Here is a 23,737-nt window from a genome sequence, read left to right as displayed (position 1 = left end):
TCTCTAGTTTTCTAGATATTTTTTCTCTTTTTCTACTATTCATATTTTAATTCTCCTTCTTGACCCATTGCACCATCTGGAATATTTAGGGAAATGGGTGATAACGTTGGTAATGATAGGTATCCTTGCTTTGGTCTTGAATTTAATGGAACTCCTTATAATATTTTACCACTAAGCATGACGTTGTAGGTTTCTGGTATAAATTTCTTATCAAGTTAGGATGTTAAATGTTACTAAATGCTTTTTTGCTATTTACAAAATAAGTATATATTTTTTCTTCTTGGGATTCTTGTAGGTTTTCTCATATTGTTTATTCTTATTTTCATTTCATTTTTCATTATATTGTTTTTCTTCTTGTGATAAATAGTTGAGTCATTATGACATGTATTACTGGGTTATCTGATGCTGAATTGTTCTTGCTTTCAGGGCATAGATGCAACTTAGTTATGTCCATTAAGAAAAAATGGGTGGCAATTAAATTGTGGTATATCTATACAATGAAATACTGGTTGGCATTAAAAGGGAATGAAGTGATACATGTAACAACATGGCTAAATCCCAAAATCATGCCAGGTGGAAAGTCAAACACACAAAACACCTCCTGTATGATTCCATTTATATTAAATTCTAGAACAGACAAAAGTAATCTATAGTGACATAAAAAAAAAAATCAGTGGATGCCTGGGGTGACAGAGTGTTCTATCTATTCATAGGGATGGTGGTTTCATGTGTATATACAGTTGTCAAAATTCCTTGAATCTTATGCTTTAATGGGTAATTGTATATAAATTATACTTCAATAAGATTGATTAATAAGAAAAAAATCTATGTTGTAGCCACTGTCTTGCAGCCAAAATTGTACTGCTTAGTCCTTGACCCACTTCCATTTGACTTCCATTGTCACCACTGTGTAAGGTCATCCCATGCTAAGGTCCCCGGTGACTTCCATGTTGCTAATCAAAAGGGCAGTTGAGTCCTTACCTCACCTGACCTACCCTGAATTTGATGCCGTTTGCCCACTTCCCCCTCCTTGAAACTCTCCCATCCTGTGGGGCTGCTGACCACTCCCTCTCCTGTTCTTTCCAATCTCGTAAGCTCCTTCTCTTAAGGCATCTTTTGTTAGTCTTCACTTGCTGGCTGGACCTGAACGTCAGTATCTCTGGATTTTTCCCCCTGGACCCTCTCCTCTCCATTCACTTCACACCAGGCAGCCTCATCTATGGCAACTGTGGATTGGACATCCATGACTAGTCTCCCAGCTTTCTCACCAGACCTCCTCTTCCTCTGTCTTCTCACCTCTGTTCGTTCACCCAGTTGCTAGAAAGCTGGGTGAAAACTTTAATAATTCATTTTCTTTCACCCTCCACAATTTACCTCCAGCTAAGTGCTGCTTCCGATTTGATTCCTCAAATCCATCTCTTGATATCCATCCTCTCTGGCCCCTGGTTGAAGCCACTCTCATCCCTCACTACTGGAAGAGACCCTAAGTAACTCTCAGACTCCCACTCCTGGCTACCTCCCAATGTGTCCTCAACATGCCAGACAGAGAAAATGTTTTTCGTGGCCTATCTGCTTTAAAATACCTCAATGACAAGGATGCCTGGGTGGCTCAGTTGGTTAAGCATCCAACTCTTGGTTTCAGCTCAGGTCATGATCTCACAGCTTCGTGAGTTCAAGCCCCACACTAGGGTCTGCACTTCAGGGCCTAAAACAGGGTATGTGACATAGTAGGGAGAATGGAGTAAGTGTCCTTAAGATAAAAATCCCCAGGGGTCACCTGGGTGACTCAGTCGGTTAAGCATCCAACTTCAGTTCAGATCATGATCTCACGGTTCGCTTGGTGAGTTCAAGCCCTGCATCAGGCTCTGTGCTGACAGCTCAGAGCCTGGAGCCTGCTTCAGATTCTGTGTCTCCCTCTTTCTCTGTCCCTCCCCCATTTGTGCTCTGTCTCTGTCTCTGTCTCTCTCTCTCAAAAAAAATAAATAAATAAACATTTTTTAATAAAACGAAAGACAAAAATCCCCAGGTCCCCTTGCCTTCAGTGCTTTGCATGACCCAGGTCCTCCACTCTCTAGCCACAACCTCCCTGCTCTTCCTTTTATTGATTAATCTCCAATCACACCATCCTTATTTTGCTTTCTTACACTTATGCCTTTGTTCATATTCTTCCCTTTGCAAGGGAAACACCTAATCCTGCTTCTGGATTAGCTGTGCCCTGGGGACTCCCAACTCAACAGTACACCCAGGGGTGAGTATATCCAGAAGGGGGAGTAGATACCAGAATGCACACACTGATAACAAGATAAGCACAGGCCAGCTAATTGCCAGTTTACTAAATAATGTAGAAGAAAAAGCTTCCCAAAATGTTGGCACTCGATACTGAAGACAACCCCTTGCGTTACAATAAAGGAAAAGATATGAACAAAAGCACAGGATTAAGGTGCCAGCAACCAATTTGGTACCATTGTTATCCAATGGGTCAGTTAACCAAATTAGTTACTGGAGAACGATTTTATGAACTAGACATAAACTACCTTAGGGAGGGGATAACTGTCCATTGTTGCATCCTTAGAGCCGAGTCCAGAGCTTAGCACATAATATAGGGAGAAAGCAACTTAATTAGAAAAATAAGTGAATTTGAAATTGAATAAAGAGAATTGATTTGAACACTCTTAAGAGATATTTCATGCTATTGTCATGGTTCAGTGGAAGATTGTGAGCCTTGAATATGAAGAACCTTACCTGTTCTAGACTAACAATTTTTCTAGAATTAATATATTTTTACTTAAAAAAACCCACAATGATCAAAAAACATTAATTTTTTTCAAAGCAGTTCAGCAAGTAATGTAGGACATGACTTACAGCAAGAAATTAATGAGTTTTAAAAACACAGAAGTCCTTACCATAATATATTATGCCATGTGAAAGCAACTGAAAATTTTAAATATCTCTTATTTTGCCTTGATCGAAAATATCTGGGATGGGGTACCTGGGTGGCTCAGTCGACTGAGCGTCCAACTCTTGATTTGGGCTCAAGTCATGATCCCAGGGTCATCGGATTGAGCCCTGTATCAGGCTCTGCACTGAGTGTGGAGCTTAAGATTCTCTCTCTCTCTCTCTCTCTCTCTCTCTCTCTCTTTCTGTCCCTCCCACCTCTTAAAAGGAAAAGAAAAGAAAGGAAAGGAAAGGAAAGGAAAGGAAAGGAAAGGAAAGGAAAGGAAAGGAAAGGAAAAGGTTTCTGGATTAACCAGAAAACCAGGTGAAAAATCTTATCAATTTCCTAAATATTTCAGCTAATGTACCAAATTTTGCATAGAATCTATGCAGTGCATGTTCAGTCTTTGAAACTGACGTTTTAAAATATTTTACAATGATAACACATTTAAATTGTTAATTTACAGGGAAACCTTACTTATCTGCAGGAAGCAAAATGTCTTATCAAGATTTGTTACAACATGGTTACAAAATGAAGGAAGAACTGGTGCAAGAACTCTTTGAAAACCTCTTTCAGTAACATCCTCTCGTTCTTGCTAGTCATTGCTTTTTTTTTTTTTTTTTTTTTTTTTTTTTTAATTGTCCCTCCAGTGTACTAGAAAATCACCTTTGTTCCGGGGCACACGTGTGCTTTCGCACTACAAATTATTCTTCGGCTGTATAATTTTGAACTGATTCATTCATTCCACACCACTCTACTCACACTGTATGGATGGGGCCCCTGTCACAGCAGCCACTGAGTGTCTGGTGTCGAATTCTCTATATGTAATTAGAAGCCTGAGCATTTGGATGAAGGAATGCTTTTATACTTTATCATCTGTGCATGTTTCTGAACCATCCACCTCTCCAAGGTTGAAATGTAACAGATCCTTCTTTAGTCCTCTCAAATTCTTCCTCCAGTGTATTTCTTATCCCCAAACTGATGTATCATTTTCTGCAGCGATCTCAGCTCTTGGCGGTGACATTGGAGGGGAACAGGGAGCTGAATTTGCGCAACTCTTCAGGAAAAATGGCAACTCTTCAGGACCTACTGAAATGCTCTTTACCTCCTATTTCCAAGCAATTCTGGGTTATATTCTGCCTTTTCCAGGGCAAGTTTATGTGATATTGTAAAATTATTGACGATTTCATTTTCAGTGGCTGAGATTGGCAGCTGAGAGTGGAAGTGTAACATTAATATTGAAGGGCAGAGTCTCTAAGACTCACTTACAATGCATTTGTCATTCCTCTGGATGGGACTCAGTGGTGACGCTCAGGGACTTTTCAGCTCATGATGAATCAGGGTGATCTCTGCACTGCAGAGCTTTGAGCCATGATAACTATTCCTCTTCTTTTCTGTAGAATAAAGACAGTAACATCCTCCTCACAAGGTTGGTGTTAGTACAAATGTCATGTATGAAGCACCAGGGTGTCCCGGCGTCATTTCTCATGAACTTTGAGTGAGTCTCTCCTTGATCTAAACTGGAAGAATAATTACGGTCAGAGAATTCTAGGTTACAATCTTATGATTTATTTCTGAGTGAGCAAGTATTTAGCATGGCAAGAACATGGCAGTATTCTTTTTAAAGAAACAGACCAATGCAGAAATAAAATAAGCAATTTGACTTTTGATGATGTTAAAACCCCTCTTGATTTTGTAATGTCCAACAAATTCCCCTTCTTTTTCTCTTTGGGATGGGCTGCCACTTTCTTTGGATAATCTCAGACAGGGTTTCTGATACATAAAAGCTCTGAAGAGGGGCGCCTGAGTGGCTCAGTAGGTTAAGCATCTGAATTCACCTCAGGTCATGATCTCATGGCTCTTGAGTTCCAGCCACACGTCGGGTTCTGTGTTGACAGCTTGGAGCCTGGACCCTGCTTTGGATTCTGTGTCTCCCTCTCTCTGTGTCCCTCCCCTGCTCACACACACACACACTCTCTCTCTCTCAAAAATAAACAACAAAAATTAAAAAAAAAAAAAACTCTGAAGATATTTGGGAGCCAGTTCTCCAAAGCTGTACCTTCACAGAGTGTGGCTGCCCTAATCATATATAATTTTTTTTAGTTCTAGCCTGGGAGATAAGGAGGAAAGCCTTCAGACTTGGAAACCCTGCCTTTGGGGACATTCTCTCAGACCAATACTCAGATGTTACCCTCCTAGAGCACTGGCCTATATTGACTATCCCGAGGCTTACCTTCTCTTTCTCTTAATGGTGTGTGTTACAGAACTAAAGTTCTTAATTTTCACTTGGCTCAATTTATCATTAAAAAAAAAAATGTCCAAATGCCTAGAAATAAATTTAACAAAAAAGTGTGTGTGTCCTATAAAGAAATCACAAGTTCATGAAAATATATTTGTATATTACTTTCTAAAAGCTTTATTGTTGGGGTGCCTGGGTGGCTCAGTCAGTTGAGCATCCGACTTCAGCTCAAGTCATGATCTCACAGTTTGTGGGTTTAAGCCCCACATCGGGCTCTGTGCTGTTAGCTCAGAGCCTGGAGCCTGCTTTGGATTCTGTGTCTCCCTCTCTCTCTTCCCATCACCTGCTTGCACTCTCTCTCTCTCTCAAAAATAAATAAGACATTTTTAAAAATTAAAAGCTTTATTATTTTGCTTTCAGAGTGAAGTCCCGCTGGTGTTAATTTTTGAATCAATTTGAATTGTTTTCCATTTTTTCCTACTATTCCGGAACAATTTTTTGAAAATTTTCTCCCTTCACTCCCAACTTTGAGGTGCTACATTTGTCATAAATGTAATGACCATATGACTTAGTATCCAAATTGATTAAATTTTGAGAATAAAAGAGGGAATTGATAGTGATTAGAATAAGTCATGATTCAATTAAGTATATCCTCTCTCCTGGTTTTCAAGAATGTGTTGGATATTCTTGGCCTCTTACATTGTCAGGTAAATATGAGAACCACTCACCATATTTCACCAAAAATATTTATAGCTATATCTACTTCTATGGTATTTGCACCGTATATATCTTTTCCATTCATTTTCTTTCAAACTCAATTTTTTTGAGAGAGAGAGCATGATGGGGGGTGGGGAGAGAAAGAGAGAAAGAGAGAGAGAGAGAGAGAGAGAGAGAGAGAGAATATTAAGCAGGCTCCATGCCCAGCACAGGGCTTGATACCATGACTGTCACATCATGACCTGAGACAAAATCAAGAGTCAGATGCTTAAATGACTGAGCCACCCAGGTGCCCCAAACTCTATTTTTATGTTATAAACATATTTTCTGTAAACACCATATGGTATTTTTCCAGTCTAGCCTGACCACCTTTGTCTTGTAACTGGAACATTTTTAGCCAATTTTGCATTTTAAGTCATTACTTAAATACTTGGGAGTTTAATATACCATCTTGGTATCTGTCATGCGTGCTTTGCATTCCTTTCTCTCTTCTTTCTTTCCTCTTTTTTGGATTGATCATTTTTTGTTATTCCCTTTTTCTCTTTGGTTTATTTTGAAAGTTATAAACCCTTTTACTATTCTTCCAGTGGTCACTTCAGACTGTACAACATGCACCCTAAACTCATTAAAATAGACTGTAGCTGTAACTGTACGTTTATTCTCTTCCCAGACAATGCACAGACTTTAGAGTTTTTACCTTATTTCCTTCTGTAAGAAGAAATGAAGGAGGGAAAGCTTGCTGACAACAGATTTGCTAAGATGTTGTTTTTATTCTGTGTTCTCACTTCTTGCCATCACGGACATCAGTACTGTCAGGCCAAGAATTCTGTTTTATTCTTGGCTTGTCTAAGATCAGAGTGAACAAGTGAACTGAGATCAGTCTGGCTTGCAGAATCTTAGGAAAGTTTATTAACCAGCCCACTGGTTTCGTGGGAGCAAGAAAATGTATCATTTCAAGCCTTATCCCAAGGAGTACATGTATATTGATCAGACCCTCTCCAAACTCCACACCACAGCATTGCATAAAGGCACCCCATTGCCATAAAAACATGTATCACATGATGGAAACCAAGAACTTTTATCAGAAAACATGCAAGAAGATGGTTAACAAGTGAGATCTTTGTACCCCCTCTTTGCTTAACAGTCTCTGCCACTACATTATTCTTTTTTGTCATTTCTTGGAATCTTTTATGAGAAGGCACCCACTCCTTGACTCCATGTGACCCCACACAAACACCATATTAGGGAGGAGAAAGGGCAACAAAAAAAGGGAAGGCAGGCTATCACCAGTGACTCTTTAATAGTTTGAAAGAATAAGAACAATTAAAAAATACTAATCTTATAGAACAAGGGATTAGAAATATTGGCCAAGGCAAGGTTGTCTTTACAACCCAGACTCTTAATTGAGGTGCCCTCCTATATTTCAATTGAATATCTGTTTTTTAGCCTCCCTTCTACAATCAATGTCTATTTCGGCTTCCAAAATTCTGTCTGTAAACTAAATTATAGTATTATCATGTTTCCTTTGGCCATCAGGAGAGCATAGCAAGTTCATAGACTACTATGTTGTCAAGAATCTATACATTTCATGGGTGTATGTAAACAGCCAACAGAGCTGAACTTACAAAGGAAATTAAAGATCTTTTTTCAGATGGTAGTTTTATTGGTAAAGATATATGAAAATTGTCACCATTGAAAGTGCAGGTAATAAAGCTCTAAGCATGACCTTGTATTTCCAGTTTCTTTTTTTTTTTTTTAATTTTTTTTTTTAACGTTTTTTATTTATTTTTGGGACAGAGAGAGACAGAGCATGAACGGGGGAGGGGCAGAGAGAGAGGGAGACACAGAATCGGAAACAGGCTCCAGGCTCCGAGCCATCAGCCCAGAGCCTGACGCGGGGCTCGAACTCACGGACCGCGAGATCGTGACCTGGCTGAAGTCGGACGCTTAACCGACTGCGCCACCCAGGCGCCCCGTATTTCCAGTTTCTAAGGGGAAGACAATCTGCCCAAGAACAGGATGTTAGCAGAGGGATTATGCTTAATAAAGAAAATGAATGGATGGTCGGCAACAAATTCCTCCTCGGGCATCAGCATGGCAAAGGTGGCAACGCCTGCTGTGGCAGCCGCCGCCTCTGTGCCCTCCTCATTGACTTCCACAAAGGACTTATGGACAATTTTTGATATGAAAAGATCTCTAGCTCCTGACATGCCGGACAGATCAGCCTTGCTGCTACTAAAAAGATCCTTTACACCCAGGCGGTATAGGTGGGAGTTAAGGTCGTAGCTCTCTTCCAGCTTGAACCTGGGCAAGTAGACTTTGACTTCAATGCGATCCAGATTCTCAGCTTTGGTCCACCCACGCAGTTTTTCCGAAGTCAATTGTTCCTCAATCTGGAATGAGAACAGTAAAAAGAAGAGGTGAAAACAGTTTTAGATAAGTAAACTAATAAAGCATTATTAGAATGAATGGACCCATTTTATCAGTTGCTCATCAGTCTCCTCCATGTCTTGTGCTGGAACAGATTCCATTTGAAAGATTTCATTTCTTTCAGTGGTTAGTGATAATATAACAGAGCTGTGTTCCAGGCCATCAAGTGCCCAAGTACAGGAACTATGGACATTGGGTCCATCAAGTATCCATCTATCTACCTACCCATACACTCACCTTCCCACCCATCCATCCACCCAGGAATTACTAAGCTCCTACCACACCAGCTTACTGTTATAGGCCATGATGGCTGTGTTACCCTAATCAGTTAAGTGGTATAAGGGAAGATTTTAAAGCTTTCTTCTACTAATTCTGAATCCCATTGATCACAGAGGTTATCTGTGAACCTCACAGAGTTGAAGTAATCTCTAATAGATTTCGTTCCTAAGTAAAAATAGAAAAAGACCTAGTTCCTCATTTAAAAAGGAGTAACAATAGTACCTACCTACAGCACTGTGTGAGTATTAAATTAGTTAATATACATAAAGTGCTTGGCACATAGTATAAAAGACAGCTATTTTCATTACTGTTATAATTACTACTATTGGGCTAGAACAGAACCATTACCCACTTGTTCTAATGATGCTGATTATTTCTTTCACGATACACGTTGATTCTAATACATACTCTATACTTGGAAATGGCTAATATTACATCTCTTCCTGAAAGCAAGTTTGATCAGGGATAGGGTAGAGAAAAACCACACAGCAGCCTAGAGACGCTGAAGAAAACCATACTCTTAACAGTTTTGCCTATTCTGAGTCCTGACATAAGATGGCATAGCCTTTAAATGACACAGAATAGGAATCACATACAAAGTTCATATTAGAACACAGGCTTAGCGCTCAAGCCAACATGTCACATGAGTTTTTTTCTGCTGTGTAGCTATTGGAAATTTAATTCACAATCTATATGAATTGCAGCAAGAATGAGCAGTGTAATAGGGTTTTATAGCACATGATGAAACTATGTAGTATAATGTTTTGGGGTTTTCAAATTTAAAAAAAAATTTTAACATTTATTTATTTTTTGAGAGACAGAGACAGAGCATGAGCAGGGGAAGGGAAGAAAGAGAGAGGGAGTCACAGAATCCTAAGCTGACTCCAGGCTCTGAGCTGTCAGCACAGAGCCCATCGCAGGGCTCGAACTCAGGAACTGCGAGATCGTGACCTGAGCCGAAGTCAGATACTTACCCAACTAAGCCGCCCCAGGCACCCCTGGGATTTTTAATTTTCAAAAATTTGTTTCAAAAAACAACTTTCATTACATTGCCCTTTCCCCTAAAGTTCTTTTAGGAGAGTTGCCATGAGTTGCCACTGGCCCATGTTACATTTAATATAAATCTTTAGATGTTCTCCACCACACCTGTTCACTGACAGTAGCTGAAAATTGAAACTTAGGGCTCGAGTAGTAACGTCCATAAGCTACTTTACAAAGGAATGACAGAACATTGGAAAGAAAAGTCACATCAGTAAACACATAACAAGCACCTACTGCCAGCGTGAGCACCCACGACCACACAAGGCAGAATCGATACATCAGGACACGTGAAGCATGAAGCTGGGAATGGTTACCTTCTTGAGACCTGTGGACTCATCCTCAATGTCATCTGGCAGCAGGATAATCATGCTGAGTTCCTTGCCTCGGTAAGGCAGTTCTAGCACGCGGCACTTAAGGTCCTCAATGTAGCCATATGGAAATCTCTTCTTTTGATACATCATTTTCACCATTTTTGTCTCTTTCTGGACAGTTGAAAAAAAAATCACTCACTTTTTATCTGCATATCCTTAGAGCAAAGAGGAATTTGAGCCAGTTACATCACTTTACCTTATTCAAGCGGAAGGGCTTATTGTCAGTGGCTTCCTTAATGAACTCCTCCTCCCAGTTCCCTTTGAAATAGATGGCATTCACTAGCACAAGCTTAGTCATGCTGTCAACCACACCTGGAGCCAATAGTTCCAGGATTTTCCCTAAAATGATAAAGTTAACTTTTAAAAAAGATCCACATATCCGAATTCCAAATTGGAACTGACATTTGATTCTCCCTGAAATGCAATTCAAAAGCATATTCTGTACTTAATTTTCCTTTAACATGGTATTAAGTTAGGAAAACCCTACTAACATGTTTGCACTTTAAATATGCCAAATAAAAGGGTAAAGGGCCAAAACAAGAAAATTCTCATTTTCTGGAGTTTGTGGTAAACAATGAGGCTGATTTTGTGAATGGCCATTCTTTTTCAGGAAAAAAAAAATCCTTGATGAAAATATTTTGAGTTACTAGTAAATCACTTTTTCAAATCCACTAAGCAGAAGCCTTCTCTCTCTCTCTCTCTCTCTCTCTCTCTCTCTCTCACACACACACACACACACACACACAACAAAACACAAGATTTTAATAAATATCCAAAAGGTAGGACAGCTACTCCACTGAAACACAGGATCCACCTTGACCACCGCATGGCCATGAACAGTTCTTCGTATGGAAGACAAGTGTTCGGTGCCCTGACTCCTTCCATGACTAGACTAGAGAGAGTTGTACCAGACAGTCCCAGCTACCATCCCTGATTCTAAGTTCACAAAAACTAACAAGAAGTTCACAAAAATTATTTATGACCACAGCAGCTTGTGAATATTCATTCACAAGTATTAGGATATTTCTTTCCATATATATATTAAATAATTGGGGCCAGGCTGGATTTTCCTCAAATTTTTTTATTCCTTTTATTCTACAATGTGAGTTTTAATTTTAAAATGTAGCTTTGGGAACATATGGGGGGAAATGTATTTAGCTATTTCAGTTAAATCATGTTGAAGTTTCCTCTTGGAAGAATTTCTACACCCAAACGCTGTCCAACTGGGCAGTGCAGAGCTCATTCCCAGGATGAACTCCTAGATTCCCAGAGTCAGGATGAGGGAACAGGAAAAAAGAAGGGGGAATCAGATGCAGGTGGGGAAGCTGGCAGGAGGAGAATGATTAGGTTCTGCCCGGTCTCTCACCTTCTGTCTGCCCTTTGACCCACTCATTAATCACCTTCCTTGCTTCTTCAGAGGCTTGCTGAAAATCTACACTGGCCAATTCAGCACCATACATTTTCTGAGTCGAAGCTAAGAATTCCTGTTTAAAAAAACAAAAACAGAAAATGTTTGTTTCCTAAAATTTCATTGTAACAAAAAAAAAGGTATAAATTTCATTGTAACAAAAAAATTCTAACTTTATATTTTTTCATTATGGTAAAAAAACACATAACATTAAGCTTACCATCTTAACTATTTTTAAGTACCATAGTTTTTAAGTACTGTAGTACTGCTGTTCAGTAGTTTCGGTATTGTATAAAATTTACCAATTCTTTTCCAACCTTGGCTAACATTTTCATAAATAAGAACATACTGATTGTACTTGGAAATGAATTGTGGAATTCATGGTTTAGTAAAACAGCCAGGATCAATCTTTTCACTGTGAAGACTATAAAATGAAACCACATGGATTAATAAGAATTCTGACTGTCATATATTTTCATTCTGTACCATTTTTCTGGATTTTTATAACAATTAAAACTGATTTCTATGAACTTGGTTATGCTAGAAAAAAATCTGCATTGTCTAGTGAGTGTTTTATTGTTTTTTTGTGTTTTTTTTTTTTTTTTAATTTTAGAGATGGGGGGCACCTAGGTGGCTCAGTTAGTTAAGCATCCAACTTCAACTTAGGTCCTGATCTCACGGCTTGTCAGTTCCACTCCTACAATGGGCTCTGTGCTGACAGCTCAGTGCCTGGAGCCTGCTTTGGACTCTGTGTCTCCCTTTCTCTGCCCCTCCCCTGCTCGAGCTGTCTCTCTCTCTCTCTCTCTCTCTAAAAAAAATTTTTTTTTTTAATTTTAGAGAGAGAGAGCATGCATGAGCAAGGGAGAGTGGGGGAGAAGGACAGAGATAGAGGTGGGGGCAGGGGGAAATCTTAAGCAGGTTCCAAGCTCAACACAGACCTGGACATGGGGCTTGATCCCACAACCCTGGGATCATGACCTGAGCTGAAATCAAGAGTTGGACACTCAACCAACTGAGCCACCCAGGTGCCCCTGTCTAGTAAGCTTTTGAACATGAAGTGCAAAGTACTCACAGGGAGGAAATTATAGTTCTTGTCTCCATACAACCTATTAGCAAGTTTCAGAATATAGGAGGCTCCGCGTTTGTTGATATCGGCATTCAGACTCTGAAATTTTGAATGAATCTCCTCAACTGTATCAAAATGAAGAGCCTAAAATAAAGAAAACATTCTTTCTATAACCATTTGGTTTGAAATTATAAAGTGATTCCTTGGCATTTGCTTCCATCATATTAAATTAATGGGTTTTTATTACTGATTATTTATGATCCCCAGCCCAATATTTTATTAATTTCTCATTGGAGAACAAATAATAGAGAATCCAAAATGTACAGCTTTGTGAGACACAATAATTACAACACTAGAAACTGCTTTTAAATCACTTTTTGTTAAAATTATAGCTCTGCAATATGAGGGGTTAATAACCTAAATATTTATACAAGTCTGCTTTTTTATCCAAAGAAAATTCTAAATGGTATGTTTATGTCTTATTCTGAATCTAATATAATTTCACTGAAATTTCTCAGAAATAAACAGTAAAAATAAGAATCATTACCTATGCAGGAACACAAAGATATTACAGATAGAGGGATTTTTTTTTCTTATACCATTAGCATCAGTAACTCACTTATTTAAAAATAACTTCTTTAAACTTAACATTTGGCAAAAGTTTAATCCCCCATGTATCAGTTACAGATCAAAAGTCCCTTTATGGTTTTATGAGGCCTGGGCTGGCTCCTTGCTCTTAAGACACAAAGAACAAACCTATACGGTGTACAAAGTGCATTCACTCACCAAGATATGGAATGTTTGCCTAGTTGCTATGCTCAATCTGCTTCAATTGAAATGGGGGGGTGGCGCTTAAAACTATTATTTACTGAAGTCATAAAATCCCTGGAAAGCCTCAAAATGAAGCTGATATTACCCTGTGAGAGCAACTAACAATTAGTACCAGGGGGTAAAAAAAAAAAGTGGATTTTTGAAAATTTTTAAATGCTGTCATATCTGCACTGATAAAGACGACTGGTTCTCCATAAAGTACAGCAATAGAAGCTTTGTAGCTGGAACAGGTCCGTCAGCTTGAATCCAGGGCTGGACTGTCCCTAGCTGCAGGTGCTGTGCACTTTGTGACTGGTATGTTAGAAAGACCACTTTCAGCACTCCTTTTCCCTAGGTTCCGAACAAAGCCAGAGTTCCCCTCTCAGAATTAAAAACTATCTAGTACAGAAGTGCCCTCCCCACCCACTAAGGACAGGAGGAGGGCGAGTCACTGCAGCTGCTTCTCCTGCTGTGCTAGTGACCTGCCCTTAACAGCTGCTACGCTTCACTTCTCTCTCCCTGCAGGGCCCTCCCGCTCACACAGCCACATCACAGCCCAGTGAGCCACACTTGGTGCCAGGCACGGAGCTAGGCAGAGGGAATACAGAATCACACAGTTGCCTTGTCCCCTCAAAAGCTGACCACTGCCAACTTCACTATGTGTGTTTCCCATGTGTCATTATGCTGGAAAGTAATGTTACATAATAGACATTACTTATGAGGAGCAGGGCATCACATGCGAGGCAGAAACTGGTAAATCCTAGTTCAGGAAGAGATGCGATGGCTTACAGGAAAGCCCACTGGACTACAAGGGGCACACTGCAGGGGCTTTGTCGGCTTTCTTCGCTGCTGTTCCCTCAGCCAAACAAAAACCGGTAGCTGGCATATAGCAGGTGCTCTGTAAGGACCCGATTGTGAATGAAAGCCTGCATACAAATGGATTGTTCTTGGGGATTCTTCTGATATTCTGACCTCACAATGTATAGTTGTGGAACACAGAAGTACAGTTTTAAAAACACACTGTAAGAACTCAAAGGCACTTTTCAGTAGAGACTAGCCATCAGCAGGGAGATGGAAGGAAAAGCAGGTTGTCTTTGGGTGTTTCTGCTGACCTTGGACACCTGTACTGCAGTAGCACCTTGAGTCCCCAGAAAGATCATGGCCAATGCTGATGAAATGCTTAAGGGAGAGAAGAATATATTCCCAGTAGGACTGTCCTCATTCATAGCGTGAAACATGTCCACCGCGAACTGGGTGTTTGCTGTGCTCAGCTGCTCCATGGTGAAGACTGCAACACAAAACAGAGGCCCCAAGTTGCCCACTGCCCACACCAGCAAATTAGGCAACCGCATTTCCCCATGTCCTCCTCAGCTTGTGCCAACCGCCATGAAACTTGCATTTTCTCTCTCTCTCTCTCTATTTTCAGGAGAGCATGTGCACAAATGCAGGACTAGGGATGACTGGCCAGGGACTCAGCAGGGACACAGGATCGGGACCCAGGCTACCCTAAAAGGCTCTGAGCTTGCAGACTGGTGAGCCTGAGGAGGGGCCCACTCTGGGCCTTTCCTAAGTTTAGGAGCACACACATTTCCATGCTCCTTTGGTTCAAGCCTCTCATTCCTTTGGGCAATGAATCCACCGCCCATATTTACCTGAAATAAGAATGTTTCTAATTAGAAAATCATAACTACCTACCTATGCACTATAGCAAATTCCACTAAAGGAGATATAATTGTCCTCATTATTGAGATTCAGTCTAACGTTTCCAGAGGTTAAGAATCCCAAGTCTCATAGCTAGTGTAGGATGTGGGAGTTGAAAACCCCAACGCAGGTCCAAATTAGGCAAGGCAGCCCGACAGGGACAAGGTGACAGGCTACTCCTGCGAGGCAGCGCACAAGTAGGTGCACCTGACCTCTGGGACCAGCCACCCACTTAACCATCGTGACTTCTATCAGAGCCTCAATGTCCCCGCATATAGGCAGGGAAGACTACTAGCTGTGCCGGCTGCTTAGCGTGTAAGTCATTAACTACATTTTTGTTGTTGATAAAGAATCTCTAGGATCGCACTGGTCTCCTTTCCCCTCCTCCATCCGCAGAAAGGAGAAGCCAGAAACGAGCACCAGCCCGGGCCGCCTGGAAACTGTCACAAACAGATCAGGGAAAAAGAGAGAACAGGAAGGAAAACATTCTGATCTCAGGCTACTGTTCTGCCGACAAGCCCGACCTCAGTCTCCAGCTGGCCCGCCTGGCCTGGAAGCCCGGCCGCGGTGGAGGGTGATCGGGGGCGCCCGGGGGCGGAGCGCACGGCTGGGGGCGGTGGCGACCGTGGCGCAGGAATGCCGCGCCGGCAGCGGTCGGCGCGGACGGGCGGAGCCTGCGGAGATCACCAGCCATCCAGAGCTCCGGGCCCTTCGGAGCCCCGGGCTGGCCTGTCCCGCCCGGCCACCTCCCCATTGCGCGTGCCCCTGGCCCTGGTCTTACCGGCTCCGCACTGGACGGGCTCCGGGAAGTGGGGCGCGAGGTGTAGGAAGAAGCGCCGCGGCCAAAGGCCTTTATAGTTGCGGAAGGGGAGTGCCGCCGGGGTGGGCAGGGCGTTGGCTCTTACCCCAGATGACGTCCTAGGAGTCTGTGTGCTTCCATAGAGGCTGAGGTGAGTGTGGTCTCCGCGCCAGGAGCAGTGTCCTCCCCAGGGAATCAGCATCTCTCTGAGTTCTAGGCAATCTCAGATCCCTGGCAAGGATCTGATGGGCCATTTCTTACTAAAATATGAATGACTGAGATGATTATAATGTGTCACCTCTTAGAGGGCAAATTTTTGAGTCCCATCTATGTATGATATACTCCAAACTCTGAGGTTATTTGTTTGTATTTATTTTTTGGTGTGGGGAACAAATTTGGGAACTCTTGCCTAAGGGAAAAGGGGGGCCTCCGGGATAAGAGAAAACAGAAACAGCTCCAAACAGCATCCTTGATGTCACTGTCTTTCTAGTACCAAAGTGAAAACTCAGCCCCAATACTTCCTCACAGGTGATGACTACACCAACTGAGTCAGCTCACATCTCACACATAATGACAACTCACATCTGTTTGAATGAAGTATTTCTTAGCCACTATGCTAAAGCGTAGACTCATCAATTTTTCTTCCTGGACTGTTAAAACAGAATGGATGGCTATGGTTGAATAGTAAAGGCAATAACTATTTCTGTGGGGCTTTTGTTTCTCCCTTTAAAGATCTGGGTATGTAGTTTCACCAAAATTTATAGTATTGAGGGTATGAAATAATTCTGCATCATGGAACTTCTCCCCTGTTTTTGTTTGTTTGTTTGTTTGTTTTTTATTTGTTTGTTTTTTGTGTTCTTTTTTTTGGCAAATCTCAACATGAAAAGGGGGCAGAGGAAAAATCCTATTGTTTTATTTAGTATGGACAATATAGTGTGAATGGATTTATAGATTTTTTTCAACTGTGAGAACTTATTTATAATGAAAAGGAACAAAGAAATCACTGTATTACAGTAATGAGTAATAAAAATACTCTCCCTAGTAATAAAAAAGCAGCGAGAATTTAATAACTAAGATTGTAGAGTGCTTTATAGTTTATTAGAATAAAGAAACCAACATTTATTGAAACCAGCCACAATTAAGTTGAAATGATTTGATCACATCTGGTAACCTGTCCATCATTTCATACAGATTTAAAGAACTGCTTATTAGCTTCTGCTAAGAGGTCAATGTGAGATAGTCAAGAGTGCAAAACTTCACTGAAAATGTGTTAAATGACAATCAGAGACACATAAACAAACAAAAAAAAGTGTTCTGAATTTTTTTTTTCTCCTGGTATTTTGCATTTGTACTTACCTGGGGTTAGTAATCTGGGTCAAATATAAAAGGAAACCATTCCTAAATCAATACATTTACTATCTAAGATCAAGACAAAGTAACTATTCTGTTGAATAACACTGGAGTGTTCTACTTGTGGCTTTAAACTGTATGGCCACTACCAAAGTTCATGCAGAGATACTCTCATACACTCTGATGGTATAGCCAGTTTGGACAATATCTGCCATTTCTACTAAACCTCAAACACGTTTACCCTAACTGTGATCCAGCAATTTCACCCCCAGGAATATACCCAGTGAAAATGTGCTGTGAGCACGTGCACCTGGAAATATGTACAAGAATGTTTATAGCAACATTATTTATGTTAGACCCAAACTGGAAACCACCTAAATGCCCATCAACAGAAGAAGAGATAATTTTTTTAAGCTTATTTATTTCTTTTTGAGAGAGAGAAAGCACGAGTGGGGAAGGGGCAGAAAGAGAGAGAGAGAGAGAGAGAATCCCAAGCAAGCTCTGCATTGTCAGCACAGAGCCTGATGTGGGGCTCAATGCAGGACTCAAACTCATGAACCCTTGAGATCATGACCTGAGCCAAAGTTGACCTGCAACCGACTGAGCCACCCAGGTGCCCCAGAAAACTAGATGAATTAACACGACATAATAATACACTACATGTATACACTACATGTGGAAATGAATACACTACAGCAATACACAACAACATGACTGAATCTCCCCCATACACTGTTGAACAAAGGAGTATAAGCTATATGGTTCCAGTTATGAAAAATTCAAAAACAGGCAGAACTAACTCATGGTGTTTGAAGTCAGGAAAGATGCTCTCTCTGGGGAGGAAGGAGTATTATATTGACTATATTTTTCTTATTTTCTGTATTCTTGGTGCTCTGGCATTTGAGGCCCTGATCCTGGAAAGAGTGCCCCCACCAAGGCTAGCTAATTTCTAGAGATTGGGAATGATTACCCTGAGAGTGAAACTTTGGCATACAAACCAACCAGTTGGGTGACCATACTCTCATATATCTTTTTTTATCAAACTCCCACACCCCAAGCCAGGGCTCCCCCTGCCCTAAATCACCCTGCCCTAAATCACCCCAGGGCCAGGTACCAGATAGCTAGAAACCACCTAAATAGCCCAGAGCCCAGAAAAATGATTTAAATTACCCAATCCTTAAGTTTACTTAGAGTACCTACCTTGCCTTGCCCGTTCCTTCCCGTGAGAACCCCTATAAAGGCTCTGGGCCATGCTCTGCCCTCTTGCCTTCTGCCTCCTGGCCCAGGTCCTACATGGTCTGGTGTGGTGTAGCCTGGTTTGCCTTTTATTTCTAGGGATCTGTGAGTATAAATTTCCTTCATGATTATCATTTCCATACCAGTGGTCTTACCATAACTGACAAAAGCAAATCCCAGTTTCATGTTTAACACAAGGGTGGTGAGTGGGAGCAGCACAAGGTGGGGAGGGTTCTGGGGTGCTGATAATGTGGCATTTCTTGACATGGGTAGTGGTTACACAGATGTATTCATTTTGTGATAATACATTGAGTTGTACACATAATTTTTGTGCTTTTCTGCATGTATGTTATACTTGAATAAAAATTAAAAAGTAGCAATGAAAAATGTTGGATGTTAGTGATTATCTTATTTCCTGTCTCCCCTTTCTCCCCTGCCACAGGATCAATCAGCTTGACGCTGGCTGCCATGTCATCCAGCGTGTCCACCCCCTAACTGTGATCAGTGGCTTGTGCCCAAGGGATGAGCTGTAAGCCGCATGCCCTTCCTGTTCTCCCACATCCAGCAACCACACAACTCTCCAAATCCAGGTAAAAAGCCCTTCCCGTCTATGCTGTCATGTGGGAACACATCAACCACTGGTTCAAGGTGCACAATAAACGAGATGCAGTATAAATTTTTCAAAGATCCACAGCCACGTTCATAAAACCCATGAGAAAATCTCAAAGCAGCACCAGTAGATGTTTGAGAACTAATTGTCTATGTTATTGACTCCTAGGTTAATTGTAGTGTGATTAGAGAACATGATCTCTGTATTATTTTAATCTTCAGAAGTGTTTTGAGACTTGCTTCATAGTCCAGGATGTGGCCAATTTTTGTAAATATTCCTGTGGATTATAAGAAAAGATATCCTAAATCCTTTAGGGGCAGTGTTTTATATATGGCCATTCTGATAAGTGCACTAATCATTTTATTCAGCTCTATACTTAGATTTACCAAGCATGTTTAGCAAGACAATGACTAAAATATCAGTATTTCTATGGACTAGCAACAGACAGGAAATGAAACTAAAAGAAAAATACCACTTAAAGCACCATCAAAAATCAAGCAAAGGGGTGCCTGGGTGGCTAGGTTGGTTAAGTGTCCAACTTCAGCTCAGGTCATGATCTCACAGTTTGTGAGTTCGAGCCCCGCATTGGGCTCCGTGCTGACACCTCAGAGCCTGGAGCCTGCTTCAGATTCTGTGTCTCCCTCTCTCTCTCATCCTCCCTCACTCATTCTCTTTCTCTCTCTGTCTCAAAAATAAATAAAACATTAAAAAAATATTTTTAAATCAAGCAAAGACTGTTGTCTGTGTGTGTGTGCATGTGTATAACTTATACAGATCACAATAAAAACTTTTAAAAAGGCAAATAATTTGAATAAACCCTTTCAAAGAGAAAAATCCAAATGGTTTATAATGCATAAAAAGGTGTTAAATACAAATTTTAGTGAAATACCTTATATTGACAAAAATTTTTAATTCTAACAATTCCAAGTATGGGCAAGTGTATAGAGCCACTGGAATCCTCTCACTCCTTGGGGGATTATGAACTGATAAAAGTACTTTGGAAAAGAGTTCAATGTTATTTAAGAATGTTGACCTGGCAATTATTCCTTCTCCTAGGGAAATTTGTTCACATTTACATCAAAGACATGTACAGGAGTGTTCAAGTAGCTTTACTGGTGAGCTACAAAGATCAATAGTACAAGAATAGATACAAGAACTGATATGTCCATCCAGTGGGATGTGAAATTATTACTGGGTTCACAACGGGATAAAATTCCAAAACATAAGTTGAGCAAAAGAAGATCAATTCAAAAAGACTACATTTCAAGGGGCACCTGGGTGACTCAGTCAATTAATCATCCAACTTCGATTCAGGTCACAATCTTATGGTTTGTGAGTTTGAGCCCCAAGCCAGGCTCTGTGCTGACAGCTCAGAGCCTGGAGCCTGCTTCAGATTCTGTGTCTCCCTCTCTCTCTCTGCCTCTTCCCTGCTTGAGCTCTGTCTCTCTCTCTGCCTTAAAAAAATATATAAACATTAAAAAATGTTTCAAAAGATTACATTTCAACATTATTTCACTTATATAAATCTCAAAATCAAGCTTAAAGCAAATTGTACTGCTTTAGAGAAAAGCAAGGAAAATGATTTCAAAAGTCAGAAGACTTGTTACCTATTAGGGGAAGTGGGGGCTGTTATCTGGAGGGGCCACTTGGAGGGAAGAGTATTTGATTTTTTGACCTGGGTTACTTGGGTACATGCCTTATAATTAACTTTTCAATTATCCTTATGATCCGTGCATTATATTTTACTATAGACAAAATAATGTCAAGTGATCTAACAGACTAATGTACCTCCAAATGCCTGACAAGTCGCTGGATTTATAATTACAGAGTTATATTGAGAAAGGAGTAGAATGTATGAGCAAAAGATAAAGGAGTCCTGGGCAGGGACAGGCGCAGGTGAGGTTGTTTTCATGCCGACTCTTCTCCCATGAGATTTGTCCCTTGTGCTATGTGACAAGTGGTCCTGTGCTGGAGCACTCTCTGATAGACACAGCCCCAGCAACCACTGTAAGGAGTCAGTCCCCAGCGGGCTGGAGGAGACATTGAGGCTAGTCCTGTAGGGGCTTTGCCAGGCTGTGGTGGGGTTGCCTGAAGGCGAGGCCAGCCCCTGTGCTCTGAGCTGTCTGCCCAAGTTGGTAGTACCATGCAGTAGTAGCTGAAATTTTTACAGTCTTTTTCATTTTGTGCAGAAGTTTCCGGTCAGATAAAAGCCGGGCTTGAGTGGGGAAACACGTGCTGCATTCATTGGAATAAGTATAAACGAATCCACAAATTTGGCATTCTTATGAAAGAGTATGAAGACTCACCTGTAAAGACCACCAGACTTGAGTAAAGTCATCTGAAATGCCAAGTCACTGTATGAAAAACTCAGTGCTCCCAAATCTATGCTCCAAAGCAAAGTAGACTTTCTAGAAAAGGAACTGAAAAAAGTGAAAATCAGATGCTCAAAACAAGATGGACTGATAGAAGGCATTATAAGAAGAACACTGTTATTGAAAGTCAATCAAAGTCCGTCAGACTACAAGTGCCCTCTCCACGTAGAATGCAAGGGACTCCTTCCTCGGTTTGTGTTTGAAAGGAGAGCTTCCCCGAGTGTTCACACAGATTTCTCCAATGCTGTGTGCACGCTTCTTTCTCCCAATCTGAGGTCTCAATGCTGGTGGGCGAAAGGGAGCTCTTCCTAACAAGAAGACGTCTTCATGCCTCTCATCTTGGGTGCTGCCAGCATTACTTCCCACCGAGTCTTCCTGCCCCAGCTTGACCTACAACAGTAAGAAGCATCAGTCCTCCATGGGGTTTTCCTCATGACCCTTCACCTGCACTTGAATTATTCCTCCTGCCCCACATCCTGAAAGTAGAAGGGAGTTACTCTTACACTTGACCTTCAAACAAGCTGATCATTGATCATCCAGCACTCCCACAAAAATCTTGATTTTCCCCCCTCCCTCTTTTCAAAAAGCTAATTTTGAATTAGCTTGTTTGGCCATTCAATTTAAAAAACTGTGGGGTGACTGGGTGACTCAGTTGGTTAAGCATCCGACTCTTGATTTCCACTCAGGTCATGATCTTACAGTTGGTGAGATTGAGCCCCATGTAGGGCTCTTTGCTAACAGTGAGGAGCCTGCTTGGGGTTCTCTCTCTCTCCCTCTCCCTCTCCCGCTCTCTCTCTCTCTCTCTCTCTCTCTCTCTCTCTCTCCCTCTTCTCCCTTTGCCCCTTCCCCAAGTGTGTGCTCTCTCTGTCTCTCAAAAATAAATAAACATTACAAAAAATAAAAAGAAACTGTAATTAGAGCAAACTGTTATACTTTTAATCAACATGAAGCTTGATGGAGTTATAAGTCTCACAACAGTGTTTTGTGAATATGTTAAATGTGGTTCTTACAAGTAAATTATTTCCATGTTATTGTGCTCTCTGGATATTTTGTTTTAGATAATCAACCTTTAAAGACATCAACAAAATTTACAGTATTCCATGAGCATGGAAACATTTTAAACTTAAAAAGTTAATTTTTGCATACCAAGAGCTGTATTTATTTTAAAAGAGAAATGTGAGAATTACTATCTACCTAAGGAATTATTAAACTTATTTCAATAACTTATTTTTAACTTGTTAAAACAAGCAAAATGACTCAAAATCACTCTGCAAATAATGTTTTCCTATAAATGGTGTGACAGCTTTAGGTGAGACACAGCAATTTCATGACAATGAATAATTTTGGCCCCTGGGCTGTGGCTGCAGGTGTCTAGATGCTCCTGAGAAATTCTGCATTAGCTACATTTTCATCTCTTGGGCAGCTTAACGATTGAGATTAGAGACATAGATACAATAACCTATGAAAATTTCTTCTAGTCCTTTTATTTTCTGACAAATAATGGCACAAACCTAGTGTTAAAATGTCAGCTGTGTAACATAACTTTATCCACTAGAGGGCCAAATGTCATCATTATTTAAAAAACCAGTCATCTGCTAAGATGTTTAATGCCAGGAACACTCCAGTAGTTCTCCTTCTTCATGTAAGTTCAGTTCCCCTTACCAGGATAGCAGAAATATTCATAAAATTAATTTTCTCTTAGAAGTATACCTGTCAGGGCGCCTGGGTGGCTCAGTTGGTTGAACATCCAATTCTTGATTTCTGCTCAGGTCATGATCCTGGGGTCCTGGGATCAACCCCTGTGTCAAGCTCTGCGCTGAGTGTGGAGCCTGCTTAAGATTCTCTTTCTCTGGAGCGGCTGGGTGGCTCAGTCGGTTAAGCGCCCAACTTCGACTCAGGTCATGATCTCTCAGTTCATGGGTTCGAGCACTGTGCCAGGCTCTGTGCTGACAGCTCAGAGCCTAGAACCTACTTTGGATTCTCTGTCTCCCTTTCTCTCTGCCTTTCCCCCACTAATGTTCTGTCTCTCTCTGTCTCTCAAAGGTATGAATAAATGTTAAAACATTTTTTATTTTTTTTTATTTTTTTAATCTTTATTTTTGAGAGACAGAGTGCAAGCGGGGGAGGAACAGAGAGAGAGGGAGACTCAGAATCTGAAGCAGGCTCCAGTCTCCAAGCCATCAGCACAGAGCCCAACATGGGGCTCGAACTCTCAAACCGTGAGATCATGACCTGAGCAAAAGTTGGACACTTAACCGACTCAGCCACCCAGGTGCCCCCCCCCCAAAAAAATTTTTTTAAAAAAGATCATCTCTCTGTCCCTCTGCCCTTCCCCCTGCTTGCGCCTGCTCTCTCTCTCTAAATTAATTAATT

At 41.0% G+C, this 23,737-nt stretch overlaps 1 protein-coding gene and 1 long non-coding RNA gene across 2 annotated transcripts; one reads left to right on the top strand and one right to left on the bottom strand.

The window, feature by feature from the left end:
- Nucleotides 1-7,754: 7,754 nt before the first annotated feature.
- SERPINB1 (serpin family B member 1) lies at nucleotides 7,755-15,858 on the bottom strand. Its single transcript, XM_049611297.1, has 7 exons — nucleotides 15,779-15,858; nucleotides 14,409-14,584; nucleotides 12,493-12,630; nucleotides 11,379-11,496; nucleotides 10,209-10,351; nucleotides 9,956-10,123; nucleotides 7,755-8,284 (listed from the first exon to the last, which is right to left on the bottom strand). The coding sequence occupies exons 2-7, from the start codon at nucleotides 14,574-14,576 to the stop codon at nucleotides 7,880-7,882; spliced, it is 1,140 nt and encodes a 379-aa protein (XP_049467254.1). The 5' UTR covers nucleotides 14,577-14,584; nucleotides 15,779-15,858; the 3' UTR covers nucleotides 7,755-7,879.
- An 11-nt stretch (nucleotides 15,859-15,869) lies between these two features.
- LOC125908456 (uncharacterized) lies at nucleotides 15,870-23,071 on the top strand. Its single transcript, XR_007453384.1, has 3 exons — nucleotides 15,870-15,947; nucleotides 18,825-18,972; nucleotides 21,182-23,071. It is a non-coding gene; the product is annotated as an uncharacterized LOC125908456 (long non-coding RNA).
- The last annotated feature ends 666 nt before the right edge of the window (nucleotides 23,072-23,737 follow it).

This window comes from Panthera uncia (genome assembly GCF_023721935.1).
Source record: "Panthera uncia isolate 11264 chromosome B2 unlocalized genomic scaffold, Puncia_PCG_1.0 HiC_scaffold_25, whole genome shotgun sequence".
Taxonomy (NCBI): Eukaryota; Metazoa; Chordata; class Mammalia; order Carnivora; family Felidae; genus Panthera; species Panthera uncia.
This window is presented reverse-complemented; position numbering and strand designations above follow the sequence as displayed.

Bases quoted from the DNA above. Each gene is read 5' to 3' on its own strand.
- SERPINB1 (XM_049611297.1), bottom strand. From the start codon at position 14,576: ATGGAGCAGCTGAGCACAGCAAACACCCAGTTCGCGGTGGACATGTTT. The intron at 12,631-14,408 runs GTCAGCAGAAAC...TCTTTATTTTAG, and splicing joins CTGCAGTACAGGTGTCCAAG to GCTCTTCATTTTGATACAGT. The intron at 8,285-9,955 runs GTAACCATTCCC...TTCTCATTCCAG, and splicing joins AGTCCACAGGTCTCAAGAAG to ATTGAGGAACAATTGACTTC.